This window comes from Syngnathoides biaculeatus, chromosome 16 (genome assembly GCF_019802595.1).
Source record: "Syngnathoides biaculeatus isolate LvHL_M chromosome 16, ASM1980259v1, whole genome shotgun sequence".
Lineage (NCBI taxonomy): Eukaryota > Metazoa > Chordata > Actinopteri > Syngnathiformes > Syngnathidae > Syngnathoides > Syngnathoides biaculeatus.
Window position 1 is genome coordinate 24,725,830 of NC_084655.1, and position 19,099 is coordinate 24,744,928.

Below are 19,099 nucleotides of genomic sequence, written 5' to 3' on the forward strand. Positions count from 1 at the left end.
CGTAGCCGCGAAAAAAAAAAAAAAAAAGTCCCATATCGTCAATGTTTAAAACGTGCGCCCGTCCCACAAGGTGAAAAGTGCCCTGGAGGACACCCCAGTAGGTTCCCGCGGTGCCAAAGTGGTTGCGGCCCAAAATGGACAAAAGTGCTCCAAAAATTAGAGCCGTCCAGGAAAAAAAGTACCCGAGGCGCCTCTCGGGGGCGCTGCGGAGAAAGCTTTCGATGGGCCACAACGCGGAGGTGGTCTCGTAACTACATAATCGAAAAAAAACACACACACGTGGTACCTGCGGGAGGTGGTCAACAGGTGCGCAAGACGTGGATAACAGGAAATGGCTGGCACAAAGGAAGTTGCCACTCGTGCGCTCATTGGTTGATGTCTGGTGGGTGGTCGACCAATCAATTTTTATTTTTTGCTTCATTGTTCCACACGTTGCGCTGTGGACACGTCTTGGAGCAAACCACCTCACGTAAACCAACCTGGGGGGGGGGGGGGGGTTACTGAATCCGCAATAGGCGAATCGCGAAATAAGAGGGGGGGTTACTGCAGCAGTCACTTTTTTATTTTTTTAACCACTGAACAGGCTAAGCAGATGAAATTACCAAACTTCTCTGAATCAAATCAAAATGTAGTACAAGTACTACTTCTGTGCACTTGTCCACTTTGTAAATATGAGGTTAGGGCTCCAACTTTTTCCATCAAGGGGGAAGATCATCAGGCTCACTCGCGCTCCGCCGACGGTTTAACAGTTTTGAAACGATGACCTTTAAAAACTGCAAAACACCTTGAAACAGGAAATCATTCTTCACCTTTTCCTTTTACGCGCAATGTTAATGTTCAAAGTGTGTCTCCTCACGTCAAATATAATGAATAGAACCTCTGCCTTGTTTTCCACGACCACTTCATTTTTAATACTTGTCATTAGGGTTGTAATTGGAGAGATTTGTGTTGTTTTTTTGGGGGTGGGGGTGATACTTGGTGTAAAAAGTTTCAGAAAAGCAGACCACTTTTTAAGAAAATAACATTTCTTTGATGTCGCCTAACGTTAACGAGTGAAACGTGGGCCTGCAAAGGGAAGGAAAGACGACGGCGCCGGCGGCAAAGCTACGAAAGGGGACAGGTGGGATTTGCTCAGACTTGATGTTTATGTTTCGGACCGCGGAGAAGCAACAAGGATGGTCAGATGACACCCAAAAGGCTTGAGTTCTGGAGGAGGTCTTCCCGAGCAACAGAAGCCACGACGGGGGCATTTGACTGGCCCGGGAGGGGAATTCACTGGGTGGGCAAATGATGAGCCAAAAACGTCGAGGTTTTTGCCAGCTTTGCCCGCTTTGACCTCACACAATGACAGTATGAATCTCCACCTCCTGGGGGGTGGTGACCACATCGTATTCCTGCTGCTGCACCAGCTGGATCCCCTCCTGGACCGCCTCCTCCACGGTCATCACGGCGACCGTCCCCTGCGCCGTCTTGACGGCGTCGGCCAGCAGCGTGCCGTCGCTGATGGCCGAGGCCAGCGTCATGGCGACCTGCTCCGTCAGGCTCTCGGGCGTGGCGATGGTGATGGTGTCGCCGCAGTCCACGATGGACGCGCCCTCCTCGCCCCCGCCGACGTTGCGGAGGATGATTTGGTGGCTGCCCGCGCTGTGCGACTGGCTGACGATTTGCTGCACGACCTTCACGATCTGGTTGCCCATCTGCCGCGAGAGGCGAAAACAACGTGAGGGACTTTTCACGGCCCTCTGACAGACAGTGGGAGTCTCTTGGCTGTGATCGGAATCAATCGCTCATCCCCGACGGTTTTGCCTCGAGATACGAGAAAGACTCAACGCATCCCGCGTACCTTCTCTCTCTCTCCCATCCCCTCCTGTTGGGCGGGAGGCTACTGAGCATCCAAGTGAAGGACCACCAGGGTGAGGAGCAGCTTCTTTCCCGAAGGTTCTTTACATTAATAACTAAGAGTACTATTTTCCCTCCTTCTTTTTGTGTGTGTGTGTGTGGGGGGGGGGGAGGGGGGGGAGATGGTGTAGAACAGCTTATGGAAATGATTTGAGATAACCGTTCCAGGCGTGGTCAGCAGTGAACATCACGGCATCGCTCTTATTTTTCCAGTGATTGCTGTTCACTCCATTTCAAGGTGCATTGTGGGATACATTGAGGAGAACCGTATAAGGGATGAACACACTCACGACACATTTGAAGTGCACTATGAAATGGAAACGTCACTAAACGACGTTATCGTGATTCCGAACACAGCCTCTGATATGGTGGAAGCTGCCCGTACCGACCTCATTTTGGCTGTCCTGGATGAGCGTAAGCTGTTCTTCGTGGCCTTCCTCATCGCTCTGAGTCTGGGGGGATGCGCCAGTTGAATGAAACCACAAAAATGAGCGTTCACGTTCAAAACACTCCCGCCATCTTGACCGCACATTTTCCATTTGCTCTCACCTTGATGATGTACTCTTGCGTGTCGGCCACCACAGAGGAGAACTCCACCAGCAACGCGTGAGGGTCTTCTGTGACGAGGTTCTCCCCGGGGACCTGCTCCTCTGTGACCACCAGCTCCTCCCCCTCCCCCTGCCGCTGCCGCTGCTTGCCGGACGCATCCTTGTGACAGCCTCCTAGCGGATGTCGCACCGTCCGAACGATCAGGCCTGCTGGCGCACAGTCGGTCTCGCGGGCGCCCTACCGACCTTTAGCGCGTATGTGGCGGTTGAGAGTGCCGTGCTCGGCGAAGCCCCGACCGCACTTTGGGCACTTGAAAGGCTTTTCGCCGGTGTGGTGGCGAGTGTGTCGCACCAACGAGCCTTTCTCGCGGAAGCCTCGGAAACAGAACTGACACACGTAAGGCTTCTCCTCGCCGTGGGTCCGCTGATGGACTTGCAGAGCGTTCTGAGGAGGAAGATTCGGACACAGCGATAAAGCGACGGCACCCAACGTTCGCGCTCGTCCGGGGCGCACGGGGAAACGCGGCCGAAATGACGACAAACTAAGTCAGGGGCCTGGTAGAAATCGATAACATACAACCAGTCAAGCACAAGTTTAAAGTGCTGCAAAATGATTTGCGCTCCTTCAGCGCCATCAAATCAGATTTCAACTCTTTAATGATGCGACCCAGTGAGCAATGTGGCTAAATTCAACGACGGTGGTTTTCCAGACGACAGGGCGCAGCGGAAAATCTCGAGTTCCCGCTGAAGTTGGCCTGAAGTCGTCGTGGAGCGCTCCACCGGCCTTTTCATCCGTTGCTCAAAGTAGATTCTTCCACGCTGCGCCACGCGTTTAAAATCCACTGGCAGAACTCAAAAAGGGAAGACTTCGGTGGGGGGCCCAGTTTTGGTGAAAGATTTGAAATGAGAAACAGACATTTTGCGTTTGTGCCGTCGTCTTCTAGACGCCCCAGCTCGTAACTTTGTCTTCTTCTCTGGGCAATTGAGGTCGACTTCTTTTACGCACGCTGAAAGTCTTCTTCTTCTCCTAGACATGGAAGCATCCAAACCCGAGTGACATGTTTTTTCACCATTTCTTTCGGACAACTTTTTATTGTACCTTTCAAGTCGACGCCCAAAAAAAAAAAAAAATTTAGCCGCATCGTTAAATGCGGCGGAGGCTTCTTAGCGCCTGAAAAAAAGTCGCCGCTCGTTGTCCGGAAGATACGGCAAGACCCGCGATGTTAGATGACGACTGCCAGAGACAAATTCCTCGTGTGTTGTTGTTGTTACACGCTCGGCCATTAAAGCGGATTCCGATTCCCCCCCGTTGAGGTGTTGTCAGGGATGACCTTCTTTCAGGGAAAGCACCCACAGTTGACGCCGTGTACACCCTCAAAGGTCACATGAAGAAATTGAAAACGACCACGTGTCAAAGTGCGCTCCAGTGTAGAAACTAAACCGGATATGCAAATGCGTCGTGTTATTCTAACTGTGACCTTTTCCGTAAATTCAGCATGCCGACTTTTGCGCGTTGGGAGGGCAAGTCAGGTGCCGCACTGCTCACCTTGGTCTTGTAGGCTTTCTTGCATCTGGCACAGGTGTGTGGCCGTTCATTGGAGTGGGCCCTCATGTGTTCCTGCACGTGCCCGCGAGTTTTGTACAGCTTGCCGCACTCGCCGCACTTGTAGCGCCGCTCGCTGACGTGGACGTCCATGTGCTTCTTCAGCAGGTAGCCGCTGAGGAAGTCTCGCTGGCACAGGGTGCACCTGAAGGGCTTATAACCTGCAAACGCCAGTTTTGCATCTATTCACCAAAAACCATGCAGATTCTAGCCTAGATTTTATACACAGTACAAAATAAATATGAAACCTCTTACAGTAAAAGCAGGTTGCGGGGAGAAGCATTTATTATTACAAAGCACGAAATCAACACTTAAAGTAACGACTTCAAATATTTTGGTGTCTTTTTTTTTTTTTTTTATCGAGTCGCTGAATTTTTCCTCACCTTTCAAGTTGGACAGATTTAAATGTTTAGTGTCAATGTAACAACGCGCGCACGTCATGTAACCCTTTTGAAAGCTGTCAGCGGAACAGTTTGACGGTTAAAACTTGGAATAGGGACTCAAATGCTGACAACAACATTTCCTAAATGGTGGCAAAAATGAATTTCGTTACTCGCCTCCCATTTTGTAACACGCTTTTGCGATGGAGTGGAAATGGACTTACCCGAATGACCTTTGACGTGGAAGCGGAAGTAGTTCAAACCCTTGAAGGAGCGATTACAGTGCGGGCAAGTGTACAATTTGGAGGCCGTCTGACCCGGTTGCTGTGGAAACAAAGCAAATAAGCCCGCTTTGAAAAAGTGCAACTAAAGTATCTCTTCTATTTAAAAAAAAAAAAAACAAAAAAAACACCAGACTTTGTTGACTCCCCTTTTTCGTTTCCCGCTTACCCGTGGCCCCACTCCCTCTAAATCGTCTTTAACTTGGATCTCCGGGCCGTCAGCGCCAGGACACTCGATGACCATTTTGTCCAGCTCGTCCGCGGCCTCCGCAGCCCGCACGCCTTCCTCCGCCCTGAGCGCGATGCCGGAGTTGAGGATGGCCTGGCAGATGAGGTTATCGCCGGCGGCAGCGGCGGCGGCGGCGAGGGCTTCCGCCTGAGACTGGTCCACGATGACCTGCGCCACGCCACCACAGCGTACGTTCCTCATGTTGGGAAGGCCTTTTGGCCGTTGGCCATCTCCAAAGTCCAAACCTGTTGCTCCTGAGTGGTGCCGTCCACCTCCATGGTGAAGTGGACCTGGTGGATGACCTCTTGGGAGCCCGCCTCCACCAAACTGATGACGGCAGTTTGCGCCTCCACCCCTCGCTCCTCTGGCGGCTGCCCCTCCTTCTCCTCCTCCTCCTCCTCCTCCTCCTCCTCCTCCTGCTGCTGAGCGGTCTCAACTGGGCCAGCCGTGCCGGGTCCTGGACACAAGTCGCGGAGAGTTTTCAGCTACTTACAAGTGTGGTACATCGGCTTGCCGGCTTAATTGCTTAAAAAAAAAAAAAAAAAAAAAAAAAGTTTTCGTGCGATACAGTCAATGGTGCAAAAAAAAAAAAAAAACCCTTCAAATTGCAGCGAAACTAAAGCGTTCTCATTTTGTCTGCCACAAGGGGGAGCCGTTCTCGGATTGGACGACGCGTTCCAGTTGGAAATATTGACCAATCGCTCATACAATGTGTCTAAATTACCTCGATGTTTTTAAGAGAGTTATTTGACATAAAACTCAACTGGCACAAACGGAACACGGTTCGTCGGAACAACAATGTGTGCAGTAGAATACGTCAAGTGCCGCAGTAAACGCGGAGGGAATCTTAACGACAAAGCTCAGCAAATGTGGGAGGAGGCGAGCGATCCACAAAAGGCTTTCTTTCAGCTTGGGTATGAATACCTTTCTTCATTCCATCCTTGCTCACCAGAATCTCCTTGCACTGAGAAAAGCGGATCTTCTCAATGCAGGGCGTGAGGGACTTGAGGTGTCGGGTGAGGGCTCCCGACTCTCTGAACGACTGGCCGCACAGCATGCAGTGGTACGGTCGCTCATCTGCGCCGCAACGGTCCGAGTTAGCCGGAGAACGTTTCCGAACCACAAAAAACAAACCAAAAAAAAAAACAAAGCCGACTTCGACGTACCAGAGTGTCGCCGGTTGTGACGGATCAAGGAGCCTTTAGTGCGGAAGGACGTGCCGCACAGTTCACAGGCAAAATTCTTTTGATCGCTGTGGGTCTTCATGTGAGTTTTCAAGATATTACTCTGTGAATTTCATTTTAAAAATAAAAAAAAATAAAGATTTCAGTTGCTCCTGCTTGATATCGCTGGTCAAGTGAGTTTTATGTTTGCCTCACCGTTTTAAAGGTCTTGTCACAGAGCTGGCAAAGGTAGCGCCCATCGACGTTGACTTTGTAAACGGGCCTGTCGCTCTCGGCGTTGTCGGAAACGGACACTTCGGGCGTCTCGGACTGTGCGGCCGCTTTCAAAGATGTGCTTTTCTTCCGACAGCCTCGTCCCAACGCAGCGGCGCTCGCATCTGCTCGGACGACGAGCGCAAGTCAGTCGAGCAGAAGATTAGACACGCGACAAATGTAACGTTTTTCCACGGCTTTCCAAGCGCACTCTGGTCATCCGCCACAAAGCCCACTCGTCGCCATCTTACTTCCGGCGTTCTGTTCCGGGGCCCCTACTGCTTAATCAGTAATCTTCTTTTCTCTTTCATATTTATAACCATTTCACTGTTAGGTGGGCTCCACCTCTCCATTTTTTTGGGGGGGTTCATAGTCAACTGCTTCCGCAAACAACACGGCGGCATCCATTTTCGTGACCATATTACCCAGCCCCACTGCTTTCCCTGCTTAGGGTCACGGGAGAATTGGTGCCTATCCCAGCTAACCTTTCGGAGGACGCGACACTTGGACGGGTCACCGGGGTTTAACTAGAAAGACAACCATTCAGTGAGGGAGGCGAGTCAACCGCCAAACCCACAGTGACCCACTAAATTACGACCTCTGTGAGAGCACTCGTTTACTGACATTTTTTTTTTTTTTTTTCTTTTTAAACACCTTTCTTGTAGATCATTAAATTGCACATATGCAGACAGTTAAAAAGTTGACATAATGGTAAATGGCACACTTACCGTCTTTGATGCTGGTGTTCTGTGGCTCGCTTGAGGCAGCTTCTCGCACCACTTGGTTGCTTCCATCGGAAGCCTCAACCTGTTGAAACAGTAGCCAGGTTTACACATCTGTTGAGTTGAGGGGGTAACTACTTTTGCACACAGGGCAAGGTAGCTTTTGACGATCGTTGTATAAATAAAGCGCCATGTGAAATGCAAAAATGGGAGCGCGTGAGAACGAGGCGAAGCCTTTTTTCCACGCAGGGCAGGTCGGCGGCCAGTCTTACCATTTGCTCTTCACTTTGACTGCTCGACTCTCGTCTGCAGCTGTGACGCAGCTTGTGTTGAATAAAAGCCTCCAAGGAGGTAAACTCGTTCTGACAGCGTCCGCATTTGTGCACATCCTCATCTAGCACAAGGACCAAAAGTGTCAGGCGTTCATCTCGAGCAGCGTTTGAATTTGAAGCCGTTTGCAAGTGCAGGCAGAGAGTGTGGGAAAAAAAAAAAAAAAAAAGTCATGTGTGGCTAACGCTGCTAGTGTTGCTAACAACGTCGACATTCGGAGGGAGCTGAACTAGGCCCAAACATTCAAAGCCAACGTTTGACGGGCAAGGAGGCTGACCTTCGTCCCCGAGGTTGCCGTGGATGGTGATCGTGTCGCCGCCGTCGTCCGCGCGTTGCCGCCGCCGCCGCCGCTCGTGTGCCGTAAGGATCTTTTCGACGTTCATGTCGTTCGAGGGCTTCCACTCCGCGTCTGTGTCGCAACGCGGCCGCGGGGTGGCAAACATGGCGGATTTACGACCCCGTCGTCATAACAACACGACGGCTCCCTCGCCAAATGGAAACGAATTTGACATCCAACTTATTCCTTGTCCGTTCTCCATCCCGGCGCTTTTCCATTAACGAGTGAATTGACACATGCGCTTTGTGTTTGATTAAAACAAACCAAAAAAAAGGATAAAGACACTGATAACGTTTAATAATCAAAATGCGGGATATCGAGGATAAAATGCCCGTGGTGTAACACGTCACAATGGCATTGGATGGACTCGTTTGACTGCATAGTATAGTCAAAGTCATGCCGAGTACATAAATATAGGGAAATTGCAGATATTACTGTGTCGTGTGGCGCTGTACGAAGACATTATCAGCTGCTCGTTCGCCGACGCCATATTGGATGTGGAAAAGTGGAGCACTCTATGGAAAGCCACTGCGAAGTGATTCTGTCGCCATCTGACCTGATTAATAGCAGCATAACAGGCACATATGAAGACATTTGGAAGCACCCACCCCACCCTTGTTGCCTTCCCACACTCGTTCTGCCAAGATTTTCACTATTTACGTTTTGGCATCATCACGTCAATAATGATGATTGTGATACCATTCAGTTAACTGGGGGATGCTGGCAGAAATATGCACCACTATCAAATCAATCACTTTGATGTTTTACGTTTGAGTCCATTTAGTATTTACATTTACCACACCAATCTAGTCCGTGAAATAAACGGAGAAACTGGCAGTTTTGCCACATCCACTATGGTTGGTGTAGGGACGTACTACTCAAAGGTTCGTGTGCGTGTCTAGCTATCAAAAGAACAAAATCAAGATGCTCTTTTTTTTTTTTTTTTTTACCTCCCCAAAATAACGTGTACGGTCTCTGAAAATATTGACTTGATCTTTGAGTTTATTACAAAATATTAGCTGTATCACCAAGGGAATATCGCTTTGTTTACGACAAGAAAATAAACAACGCATCGCTTTACGGCGGGCAGCGGCCATGGCGTCTGTCTTTAGCGGCGTGCTGCAGTTGACAGATCTCGATGATTTTATTACGCCGTCTCAGGTAAGGAATTACACATTTTACGTGTTTTCACACGCATAGTTTGGCGATGAGATGTAGTAGTTGATCCTGATCGAAACGAAGCTGTGAGAATTTTTTTTTTTTTTTTGTCACTCGTATTGTAACAAGGCAAGCAAATTGCGCATATCATAATCCGTGAGCGCTCTTTACGCAAGAGGCGTTACGGAGTAGTTACTGAAAGTCACCCATAAAGCCAGAATCCGAGTTTAAAACAACGGAAATGTCGGCTTCCTTGCGCAATATGATGGTTTGCTGCTTGAGTAGTTTTTAGAAATCATCTCGGTGAAATTAGTAGTGAAAAGTATTCTTTGTGCTGCCGGCTTTTTCCTCTTCTCTTTTCTTGATTATATCAACTCCAGTCTTCCCATAATGATAAACGTCGCCGTTTGTAGATGTTTTAAATGCCAATGTAGCAAGTTGTGGTGGTTAATACGGGTCTTTCCCCGAACTCCACGTCACTGGTTTCGCAAGTCGCTTTAGAGTTTTTGGGTTCGAATCTCTGCTCTGGCTTGGTTCGCCGGGTAACCTTCCCCCAAAATCATCTTAGGTTCACCCAAGACTCAACATTTGTCCCCATGCGGGAATCAAGGTGGCGTGGACATTTTCAAAGGGTCAAACGTGTAAACGGTTAACTTCAAGTCCGCTTTGTAGGAATGTGTCAAACCCGTCAAAGTCGAGAAGAAACAGGGCAAGTCCGTGGCCAAAATCCAGATCGAAGATGATGGCAGCTACGTTCAAATCAACCAAGTGAGTTTGGATGTTGTTTTTACTTGACTGTATTCCTTTGCTCAACGCCGCACACCGATTGGCTCGTTTGTTTAAAGTCCGGGCAGAAGCAGAAGCTCTCAAAAGCAAAGATCACGCTCAACGACTGCCTGGCTTGTAGCGGATGCATAACTTCGGCCGAGAGCATCCTCATCACGCAACAGAGCCACGAGGAGCTCTTCAAAGTCTTGCGCAACAACAAGGTAAATTTGAAGTCACGCGACTGTTTTCATACGTTATGTGACCAAAGTCAACATCCCAGAATGAGGGCAGACGCGCGACTTCCGCAGGTGAGCGGGACGGACGAGAAGAAGAAGGTGGTGGTGGTCTCGGTGTCCCCTCAGTCCCGAGCGTCCCTGGCCGCCTTCTACGGCCTCAGCAGCAGCAGCGAGGCGGGCAGGAGGTTGGCCTCCTTCTTCAAAGGCCTCGGTGAGGATTGGAGGATCCGTTTTCCTTTTGGGCCTCGTTTTCGTTGAGATTTTAGCTCGATTTTTGCAGGTTCTGTTGGTCCCAGTCACAGATGCATCTTATGGCAAGATATGAGATTTTATCACGTCGGGGGGGGGGGGGGCGGGCCCTGGGAGAGACCGCATTTCCAGCTGCGAGTTCTTTACCTTGAGTAATATATATATATATATACATATCTGTAGAGTGGTGCCTCAGTAAAACCATGGAACGGATATTGGACGAAAGGGGCTGTGGAACAATGTGTCCAAAAATAGTTTCCATTTGTCACTTCAACTGCTGTCGACAAGGTCCGTTTGTTCCAGAACTGGTTGCTCTTGTTTACTGGCACAAAGAGGAGGACTGACATGTATTCGGGTGACAGATATGCGATAGTATGTATTCCAAAATATGTGCTTCCTGTGCCTACGTGGTGGCCATGTTGAACGTGGGGCATTGTTGTCTTGGCGACATCGCGATTAAAACTGTGGTACGCCCTATTTTTGGTACAGTAACTTTTTTTTTTTTTTGGGGGGGGGGCACAAAACATTTGCCTTTGTCCCACTTCAACGTATTGGACGGCCCCCGACCGACCCTTCTATTGGTCCGTTCCATCGAGGCTCCGATGAAACTTTGTTCTGGGTTTCCCAAGAGCGACCCATCAGAGTGCGTTTGTTGGTTTTGCAGGCGTCCATCACGTCTTTGACACGAGCTTCAGTCGGACGTTCAGCCTGCTGGAGAGCCAGCGGGAGTTTGTGGAGCGCTTCCAAAGGAAGGAGCAGGACGGCCGATCCTTGCCCATGATGACGTCGGCGTGTCCGGGTGCGTGGGGGGGGGGGGGGGGGGCGGACGCCGCGCGGCCCAGCTCGTCACGCATCGCAACGCTCTCCCGTTTTCAAATACCGACTTCCTCGCAGGTTGGATCTGCTACGCCGAGAAGACTCACGGAGAGTTCATTCTTCCTTACATCAGCACCACTCGCTCCCCTCAGGCCATGATGGGCTCTCTGGTTAAAGATTATTTTGCACAGCAACAGGTACGAACGCGCGGCTCCAGTTCGGATTTCACGCTGCTTGTGGGCGTATCGCCGATCGGGTGATCATTTGGAGTCATTAAAAGAGTAAAGTGGTGAGAGGTGTGATGACACAAGATGGCAGCATAATAGTTGGTGTAGCCCCAAACGATACACCTTCAGTTCATTTTCTTCATTTAGTCACAGAGAACGTGAGACAAAAAACAACTAAACTGTCCATTTAGGCTGCAATATTAGCAAACGCTCGTCTCATCTTTTCCACATTTATCTTTTGCAGTAAAGCCCCGGTTCTCGAACGTCCCCATTCGGTTTTCAAACGAAAATTTTGAGGTTGTTTTGCTTCTGTTTCCAAACGAAAATCGCTACTCAAACGCCCCGGACAAAACCCGGAAATAACATGTTGCGCGCGGCCAGACCAGCTGAGCCGCGACGCGCTTGGTTGGGAATTCCCACGCCGCCGAAAAAATAAGAAATGTGCTCGGCCTGAGCGGTTGACCCACCCGCGACGCGTTTTGTTCACGTCAATTCGAATGTGGCCCCCCCCCCCCCCCCCCCAAAACAAAACAAAACTGAAATGACGTAATGTGAGCCGGCTCAGCCTGCGTACACAGACGTGTCCCGGTCGTGGAGGACAACCGTATTAACCCCCAATTATGGCGAGTTGCATGTTCAAAATTATTCCGCACTTTTGTCAATAAAGACGTTTCCAAGGCCGGGGGGGCCGATTCGCTACAGATACGGCAATGCGCTCCCAGCCCAGCGTACTCCTAAAGTATACATTTTAAGCAAAAAATACATTTCCCAAGTTATTTTACTATATAAAGTATTTAAACTATACATGTATTTCTACTATCCAGTTTATTATCAGGAAGAGCTTAAAAAAAAAAAAAAAAAAAGCTTTAAAAAGCCAAATTCTTTAGGCGTGAAACGCATTATTTCTTTTCCCATTCATTGCAACGGGAAACATCGATTTGGTTTTCGCTTCTTGAAGCGTTTTCTGGAACGGATTGCGGTCGAGAACCGAGGCGTCGGCGTCTTCCTCTTTTGCGACTGAATCGTGTGTGTGCGGTCAGGGCCTGAGCCCACAGCAGATCTACCACGTGGCGGTGATGCCCTGTTTCGACAAGAAACTGGAGGCCTCCAGGCCGGACTTCTACCTGAACCAAGCGGAGAGCAGAGAAGTGGACTGCGTCATCACGTCCGGTACGGCCTCGGCGGGCGTCGTCGCCGTGCCGACGTCGAGCGTCATCTCCGTCGTGTTTGCGTTGCCCTCTTAGGAGAAGTCCAGAAAATGCTAGAGGAGGAAAACGTGACTCTTAATGACATCCAAGCGGGACCTCTGGACACACTGTAAGCGGGAGCGGACGGGCTGCCTCCGATACTTTTTCCATCCCGTGGCAAAAGACGCAAACTTGGTTCATTGTGGGTCCAGTTTCAGCCGCGTGAGAGACGGCGAGTTCCTCGGCCACGCCGGGAGCGGCTCCGGCGGTTACCTGCATCACGTCTTCACCTACGCGGCCAAGCAGATATTCGGAGAGGACGTCGACGAACTCACCTATAAGATGCTCAGGTGAGACTTTGAGACGCTCGGCTCGGCTCGGCGCCGCTAATCGTCCGTCGCCGCCGCAGGAATAAAGACTTCCAGGAGGTGACGCTGGAGAAGGACGGCGTGCCGGTGCTGAGCTTCGCCTCCACCTACGGCTTCCGCAACATCCAGAACCTGGTGCAGAAACTCAAGCGGGGGAAGTCGCCGTACCACTTTGTGGAGGTCATGGCCTGTCCCTCGGGTAAAGGGGGGGGGGGGTGTCCCAATTCCACAAAATGTATTTATTTCAAGGTCAAAGTTCAGCATTTTGTCTTATTTGAAAGCGCCTTGAACCACTCCTCAGGATGTCTGAACGGCGGCGGGCAGCTGAAACCGTCGGCCGGTCAGAACCCCAAGGAGTTCCTCCAGAAGGTGGAGGAGCTCTACCGGGCCGAGCGGGCCCCGGCGCCGGAGGACGACGACGACGCGGCCGAGCTGTACCGCTCGTGGCTGGGCGCCGTCGGCGAGGAGCGCGCCAAAAAGCTGCTGCGCACCGACTACCGCGCCGTGGAGAGGAACACCGACGGGCTCGTTATGAAATGGTGACGCCGCCTTCGATCGTGTCCGCCGTTACCATGACACCTCGAGTGACGCACACCGTTTGCGCCTTAAGTCAATGGCGAAAGATTCAAGGCACCAAATGAAAACAACCAACCAAAACATTTTGCAGCGCTTTTATTGATTCCCTCTAACTTCCTAGTGGAATTCTGCACCCAAAAACGCTTGTTGGAGTAGATTATACATTCATTCATTAAAAGTATAACCATATGCCACTGAGCCGCTACCTTTATTTGAAGTGCGCCGGCTAGTTAGGTGGGATATAAAAAGTCTACACACCCCTGTCAAATGGCTCGGTTTTGTAATCTTAAGGGAAAAAAAAGAAAAATCATTTCCATTTTTAAACTTTTTCCGCCGCTAATGTGATGTAATAAAAATGCCCTCTCAGTGTCAACATTAACCAATCATATTCAAAGTCATTTTGATGAATGGGAGGATATTCTAGTAGGACTTGTCAGGAAAAGGTTACGAGATCAACAACTTTATTTGAGGTTAATTGTAGCCGTGTTTTGTCTCGAGAGGCGTCCCAATTCCTTTGCGATTTTTTGTTGCCAACCAGGCGTAAATGATTTGTACAGATGAAAATGTTTTCGATAGCAGCACATAAAAAAAAACCAAAAAAAACACCGATTTAGTCTCCACGCTCTGATAAGACTGACCCTATCCTCACAAGGGTCTAGTTTTGAATGAATAAGAATTGAAAGGGAGGCATAACGTAGTGCCAGAATGATGACTTTTAAAACCATCAGTTTAACAATAGTCTACTGTCAGTTCATCCAGTTTTTTTTTTTAAATGACTTTTCTTTCCATTATTTTTAAATTACAAAAACCTGCCATTCAAAGAACTGTGTAGATGTTTTACCGTGACAAACTAAGCGTGATTCTCAAAACGTAGCTGGATTGCTCTTTTAGCGTCAGTTCACCGTCTACGCGATGACGTTTGCGCCCATTTTTTTTTGGTTTTCCCACCCGCCGGTGAAAGACGAGATTCGCAGCCCCCGCTCCAAAGTCATGATGGCGCGCGGGGCTTCTTGAACTTGTCCGTCTCGCCCGTGAACGCCTGCACGCTTTCCTCTCCGCGCCCACCAAGAACGGAACGAAATCGTACGCGAGGCGATGCTCGTCAACGATCGGGTACAACAGGAAGTTGTCCTCCAGGACGGAGATGACCTTTACCCTCGCGGCCTCGTCAAATAACCAGCAAGGTCCAACGTCGGGCAGGAAAAGGGGCGTCCTCGCCGGCAAGACAATCAACCGTTACAAATACAAGGCAGGCAGACAGAACCACGTTTCTGTTACCGGCTCTCGTTTTTATTGACAACTATCGGCGTCCCGGCGTGAAGCAGTTGGAAACTACATTTCCGCAGTCAGACCTCTCGCGAGATCACAGACATGCAGCAAGCCATTTTAATCGAGCCAGACGCATCGATGACACGCGTCGGAACGCTCCCGAAATTCAACGTTTTCTCCGCTTCAATTTACACGTAATTATAAATGAGAAAGATTGACGTCAACAAGTAATGCTAATTTCAAATTAATTACCCATCCGGTCGCTTTAGGAAATAATTACAAAATGTACAATATGTAGCGTGGCTACTGTTGGTATGTTCTCATGAAAAAAGTACCTACCATTTACTTTCGACACACTTAAAGAGTGAAGAAGGCATTGAACGCAGCGCGCGCAACAACTTCCCCATTCAATCATTGCATTCAAACTCCCAGCTAGAAAATAAAAACGTGAATTTTGCTTTCAGCAGAATTGTTCTAAAACGCCCACTCGTGCATTCCTGAAATCAAACCCACCGAAGGAAGGGAAACAACTCGACGTCGTCGGAGTTTGGCGTGAGCCGCAAACACTTTGCGCGGCGTCGGAAGCGCGTGCGAGTACAGGCGGCGCCGCACGGCACGTCACGTCACTCCTTGGGCACTCGGAAGGAGTCCTTCTCTTTCCGGAGACTCCGCATGGCTTCGACGGGATCCGTCCGCTTGACGTGATCTTGCACCGACTTCTCTCTGCGCGGAACACAGAAAGCCTTGACGGCGACCCAGTTGTCGCTTTTGCGTGCGAGGCGCTCGTCGCCGGACGTACTTGACCCTCATAAATGGGTTAAAGGTGAATTCTTCCGCCAAAGTGGACGGGATCGTCGGGTCCCCATTGCTGCATTGCTCCTATAGAAAGGAACCCGTTAACGTTACGGCGCCGGCCGGGCGTGGTTGTGATGTGAACAACAACAACAACCAAATCAAATCAATGAAATACCTTTGCCCACGTGAGCTTTTTCTGAACGACTTGGTTGTCTGGCTCAACGTGGCGCGCAAACTTCAGATTGCTGACCGTGTACTCATGACCACAGTAGACTCGCTGGAAGAAAGGAATATTATCATCATTTCAGCAACATCCACGCCAATTTCCTTTACCCCCCCCCCCCCGTCTATGGCATTTCACAAGCTAGGTTAGCGTCAAGCTAGCGGCCTTTCATTGGACGCAAGGATATGTTTTTTTTTTTTTTTTTTGTGTGTGATCGGCGCCGATCGTATGCCGGCTACCGTTTCGGCAGGAAGGCGTCCCAGGATCTCAATCAACGCTTTGTACATCTGCTCCGCGGTACCCTCGAAGAACTTCCCGCAGCCGGCGACAAAGAGCGTGTCCCCTGCATGCGGAAAAACAAGAATCAGCGACGCGAGCGGACGACGTCCTCCGAGCGAGCGACGGGCTACGCGCTACCCGGGCGGTACCGGTAAAAACGGCCGGCGGCTCCGGTCCGTCGCCTTTGGTGACGTAGTAGCAGATGTGGCCGGTGGTGTGGCACGGCGTGAACAGACATTTGACGTGGAGCGAGCCCACCTGGCCAGAGGAAGATGGCGACGAGCTCCGGTACCGACGTTGTCCGGGACCGAGCCGACGCGCTTACTTTCAAACTGTTGGAGTGAGAGACTTTCTTTGTGATGGCATCCACGCGATCGTCTCCCCCGTAGACTTTCAGGCCGGGCATGAGCTTCACCATCTTCTCGTTCCCGCCGGCGTGATCCCTGACGACAAAATGGACCACGGTACCATCGTTGTGACCGACACTTAACACGCACTGCAAGCGTAAAAAACCCAAAATAGCAGGCAGACGTTTTATTCCTAAAAAGCACAGCGAATACGGTACATGCTTAGTATTCTCGTAGCGGTGCGATATCGTAAGCGACTGTAACGTGCCCAGTTTGAACAATGAGCACGCTCAAAACGGGAAAATAAACTACTTTGTGATTTCATTCAAAGGCATTCCGAGTAACTTCAATAAGAATCTACATAAACATTTGAAAACAAATAGTTCTCAAAAGTAAATGCTTATGTATTTTAGCCCACTTATTGTATTATGGAAGTGTACCAAGGTGGAATTACAACAACAAAAAGTTTTGCAGGCCCACAAAACATTCACTCCCTTTTTTTTTATATAAAAAAAATAATAATAATAATAAAAAAAAAAAAAAAAAAAAATCGGGTCTTAATGTCTTAGAGTGGCCATCACAAAATCTTGATCTGGAATTGTGGGCAGATCTGCGAGGCAGACGACAAAGCTGACTCAGTTCTACCGGTTCCGTCGGGAGGGCCGGGCCGGGATTCCTTTCAGAAACTTCTGGAAGGTTGTCCAAAACCTTTGACTCGAGTCATGCAGTTGAAACGAAATTCTACTCTGTGGGTGTCATCTTTTGACTTCAAATAAAATATCATCAAATTCTCTGTCTCATTATTGTGCCACTGAACAAAATGAAATGATTTTAATCTGACAGCAAGACAAAAAAAAAAAAAAAGAAATCTCTCTGGAAACTTCTGTCTTCAACTGCACATTGGCTCCATATTTACTTGTTTAAGTCAATCAAAACGCAAATAACTGCATGATAATGAAATGAACGGAACAAATATGACAAGGTCCGAGCGGGCTCATCTCTGGCCGTCTTGCACGACTCGCGCTTGCAGAAAACATTTCGAAAGATTACGTTTCCCGTCCGTGGAGGCTGTCGCAACGAGGCCTACCAGTGGTGGTGGGTGGTCAGGACTGTTGTGAGCTTGACGCCATGTTTTCTGACTGCTTCCACAACCTGAAATGAAAAAAAAAATAATAAATCAACATCCTTTGCATGCAACCTTTTTCTCGACCGATTATCCCGTTGAGTTTCTGATGGCCCGGCCACAAATAGTCAATACCCGCTCACGTTTTTGGGTTCTTCGGTGACCCAACGGGTCCCGATTTTGGGAGGCAGCCGGAGTACCCGAAGAAAAGCCACGGCGTACATGCGTTGGGGATAAAAATCAAAATCAAAAAAGGGTGTGATCTCGTCCTCGCAAGGACAACCTTAGCGAAGGTCCCATCCCAGGAGAGCCGAGCGCCAACTTCGCATCTTGCCAGACTCATTTTACGGGGCCCACGACGGCAACTTCCTATGAGTCGACTTTATGTTTCTCGTTATCTTCGCTTTTCATCGCAATGAGAGATGCTGCAACACCACTTTTAAAACGCACTGAGTAGCTGAACTTCTTCCACCGAAGAGAAGTGAACGGTGGAGATCAAATGAAAACAATTTTCACGCTCGAGACCTTGACGGGCTCCACGGGGTCCACGATCGCCGCCTCTTTGGTGTCCGTGTCGATGAGCAGGTACATGTAGTTGTCACTGAGAGCGGGCAGAACTTCCACCCTCATGTCGGCTTGCTCCAAAACTTTGGCTTTCCTCACTGGGCTGCGCAGCACAGTCGCTGCTCGGGCCTCGACGTCCACGGGAGCTTCGGAAACAAACGCAAAACGTCCGTCAATCGGTCAATCGATCACGCACGGAGAACCCGAGAGAACGGCGTCACGTGACGCAGGCCGGGTTCTTCTCTTCGACTACTTCGACGGACAGATAGCCAAACAAACAGATGTGACGCAAGCCACAAGGTTCCGTTCGCCGTTCGCGTAAACAACTCGTCGCCTCCGCATCATGTCATAAAGCGCAAACATGTGTCGTAACGTTACAAGACAAAGGCCAAACGCTGACAATAAAAATGCTTTTTCCTACCGAGTTTGAAGGCGGCTAGTCGAGCGCGGCCACTCCCGACGAGCGACTTCAGCAGCATAACAAGAGCCAACGCTGACAATAAAAATGCTTTCCTACCGAGTTTGAAGGCGGCTAGTCGAGCGCGGCCACTCCCGACGAGCGACTTCAGCAGCATAACAAGAGCCAACGCGATCAGTTGATTTGTGTGTGTCGTAACGTTACAAGACAAAGGCCAAACGCTGACAATAAAAATGCTTTCCTACCGAGTTTGAAGGCGGCGGCGGCGAGTCGAGCGCGGCCACTCCCGACGAGCGACTTCAGCAGCATAACAAGAGCCAACGCGATCAGTTGATTTGTGTGGCAAGAGGCAAGTTGGCCCGCGGTTTACTTCCGCTTTCGTCACCATTCACCTCGCAGGCTCCACCAATCGAGTTTGGGGGAATGGATGGGGATTTTCAGCAACAAATTGTCATATTAATGTGGAAAAAAATTGGGATTGTTCTTTATCGTGACTTTTGACAGTTTTGTCGTCCTCATCTCTATCAAGGAGTGGGTGTATAAAATGTGTCGTTTATTCCTTAAAAGTACGCTTCATATTTGAGAAGCCGCTGGAAACTCGAACTTTTTCCACGTTTGTTTTTGAGAGGTAAATATCCTAACCCTTACGTAGTGTCTGGTTTTATTGCTCACAGTGAAAGGAAGAAGGAATTTTGGAACGTCTTCCGTCCTCCTCCCCGCTCCCCCTGCGC

The 19,099-nt window shown here is 49.6% G+C and overlaps 3 protein-coding genes across 9 annotated transcripts; 1 reads left to right on the plus strand and 2 right to left on the minus strand.

Annotated features, from left to right (window-relative positions):
• Window positions 1-884: 884 nt before the first annotated feature.
• On the minus strand, window positions 885-8,790 carry e4f1 (E4F transcription factor 1). Of its 2 annotated transcripts, XM_061845233.1 has the most exons (14): window positions 7,706-8,788; window positions 7,371-7,492; window positions 7,105-7,183; window positions 6,320-6,501; window positions 6,107-6,227; window positions 5,865-6,017; window positions 5,186-5,397; window positions 4,881-5,108; window positions 4,655-4,754; window positions 3,994-4,211; window positions 2,694-2,892; window positions 2,449-2,621; window positions 2,289-2,351; window positions 885-1,697 (listed from the first exon to the last, which is right to left on the minus strand). In XM_061845233.1, exons 1-14 carry the CDS (start codon window positions 7,869-7,871, stop codon window positions 1,338-1,340), a joined length of 2,376 nt encoding a protein of 791 aa, XP_061701217.1. In that variant the 5' UTR covers window positions 7,872-8,788; the 3' UTR covers window positions 885-1,337. The 2 variants fall into 2 exon arrangements, with proteins under 2 accessions (XP_061701217.1, XP_061701218.1); XM_061845234.1 differs by lacking the exons at window positions 5,865-6,017; window positions 6,107-6,227; window positions 6,320-6,501 and having other exon boundaries at window positions 7,706-8,790.
• On the plus strand, window positions 7,770-14,470 carry narfl (nuclear prelamin A recognition factor-like). The gene is made up of 12 exons (XM_061845236.1): window positions 7,770-7,788; window positions 8,823-8,926; window positions 9,596-9,691; window positions 9,769-9,912; window positions 10,000-10,138; window positions 10,841-10,975; window positions 11,071-11,189; window positions 12,260-12,389; window positions 12,464-12,536; window positions 12,619-12,756; window positions 12,816-12,973; window positions 13,076-14,470. The coding sequence occupies exons 2-12, from the start codon at window positions 8,861-8,863 to the stop codon at window positions 13,315-13,317; spliced, it is 1,440 nt and encodes a 479-aa protein (XP_061701220.1). The 5' UTR covers window positions 7,770-7,788; window positions 8,823-8,860; the 3' UTR covers window positions 13,318-14,470.
• Window positions 14,471-14,614: 144 nt separating this feature from the next.
• On the minus strand, window positions 14,615-18,817 carry hagh (hydroxyacylglutathione hydrolase). 6 transcript variants are annotated; one of them, XM_061845241.1, is made up of 10 exons: window positions 18,637-18,817; window positions 18,372-18,388; window positions 17,912-18,096; window positions 17,351-17,415; window positions 16,242-16,359; window positions 16,066-16,174; window positions 15,877-15,980; window positions 15,590-15,691; window positions 15,419-15,498; window positions 14,615-15,342 (listed from the first exon to the last, which is right to left on the minus strand). In XM_061845241.1, the coding sequence occupies exons 1-10, from the start codon at window positions 18,675-18,677 to the stop codon at window positions 15,243-15,245; spliced, it is 921 nt and encodes a 306-aa protein (XP_061701225.1). In that variant the 5' UTR covers window positions 18,678-18,817; the 3' UTR covers window positions 14,615-15,242. The 6 variants fall into 6 exon arrangements, with proteins under 6 accessions (XP_061701225.1, XP_061701226.1, XP_061701222.1 ...); XM_061845242.1 differs by lacking the exon at window positions 18,372-18,388 and adding an exon at window positions 18,468-18,484; XM_061845238.1 differs by lacking the exon at window positions 18,637-18,817 and adding an exon at window positions 18,478-18,573 and having other exon boundaries at window positions 18,372-18,387.
• Between the last annotated feature and the right edge of the window lie 282 nt (window positions 18,818-19,099).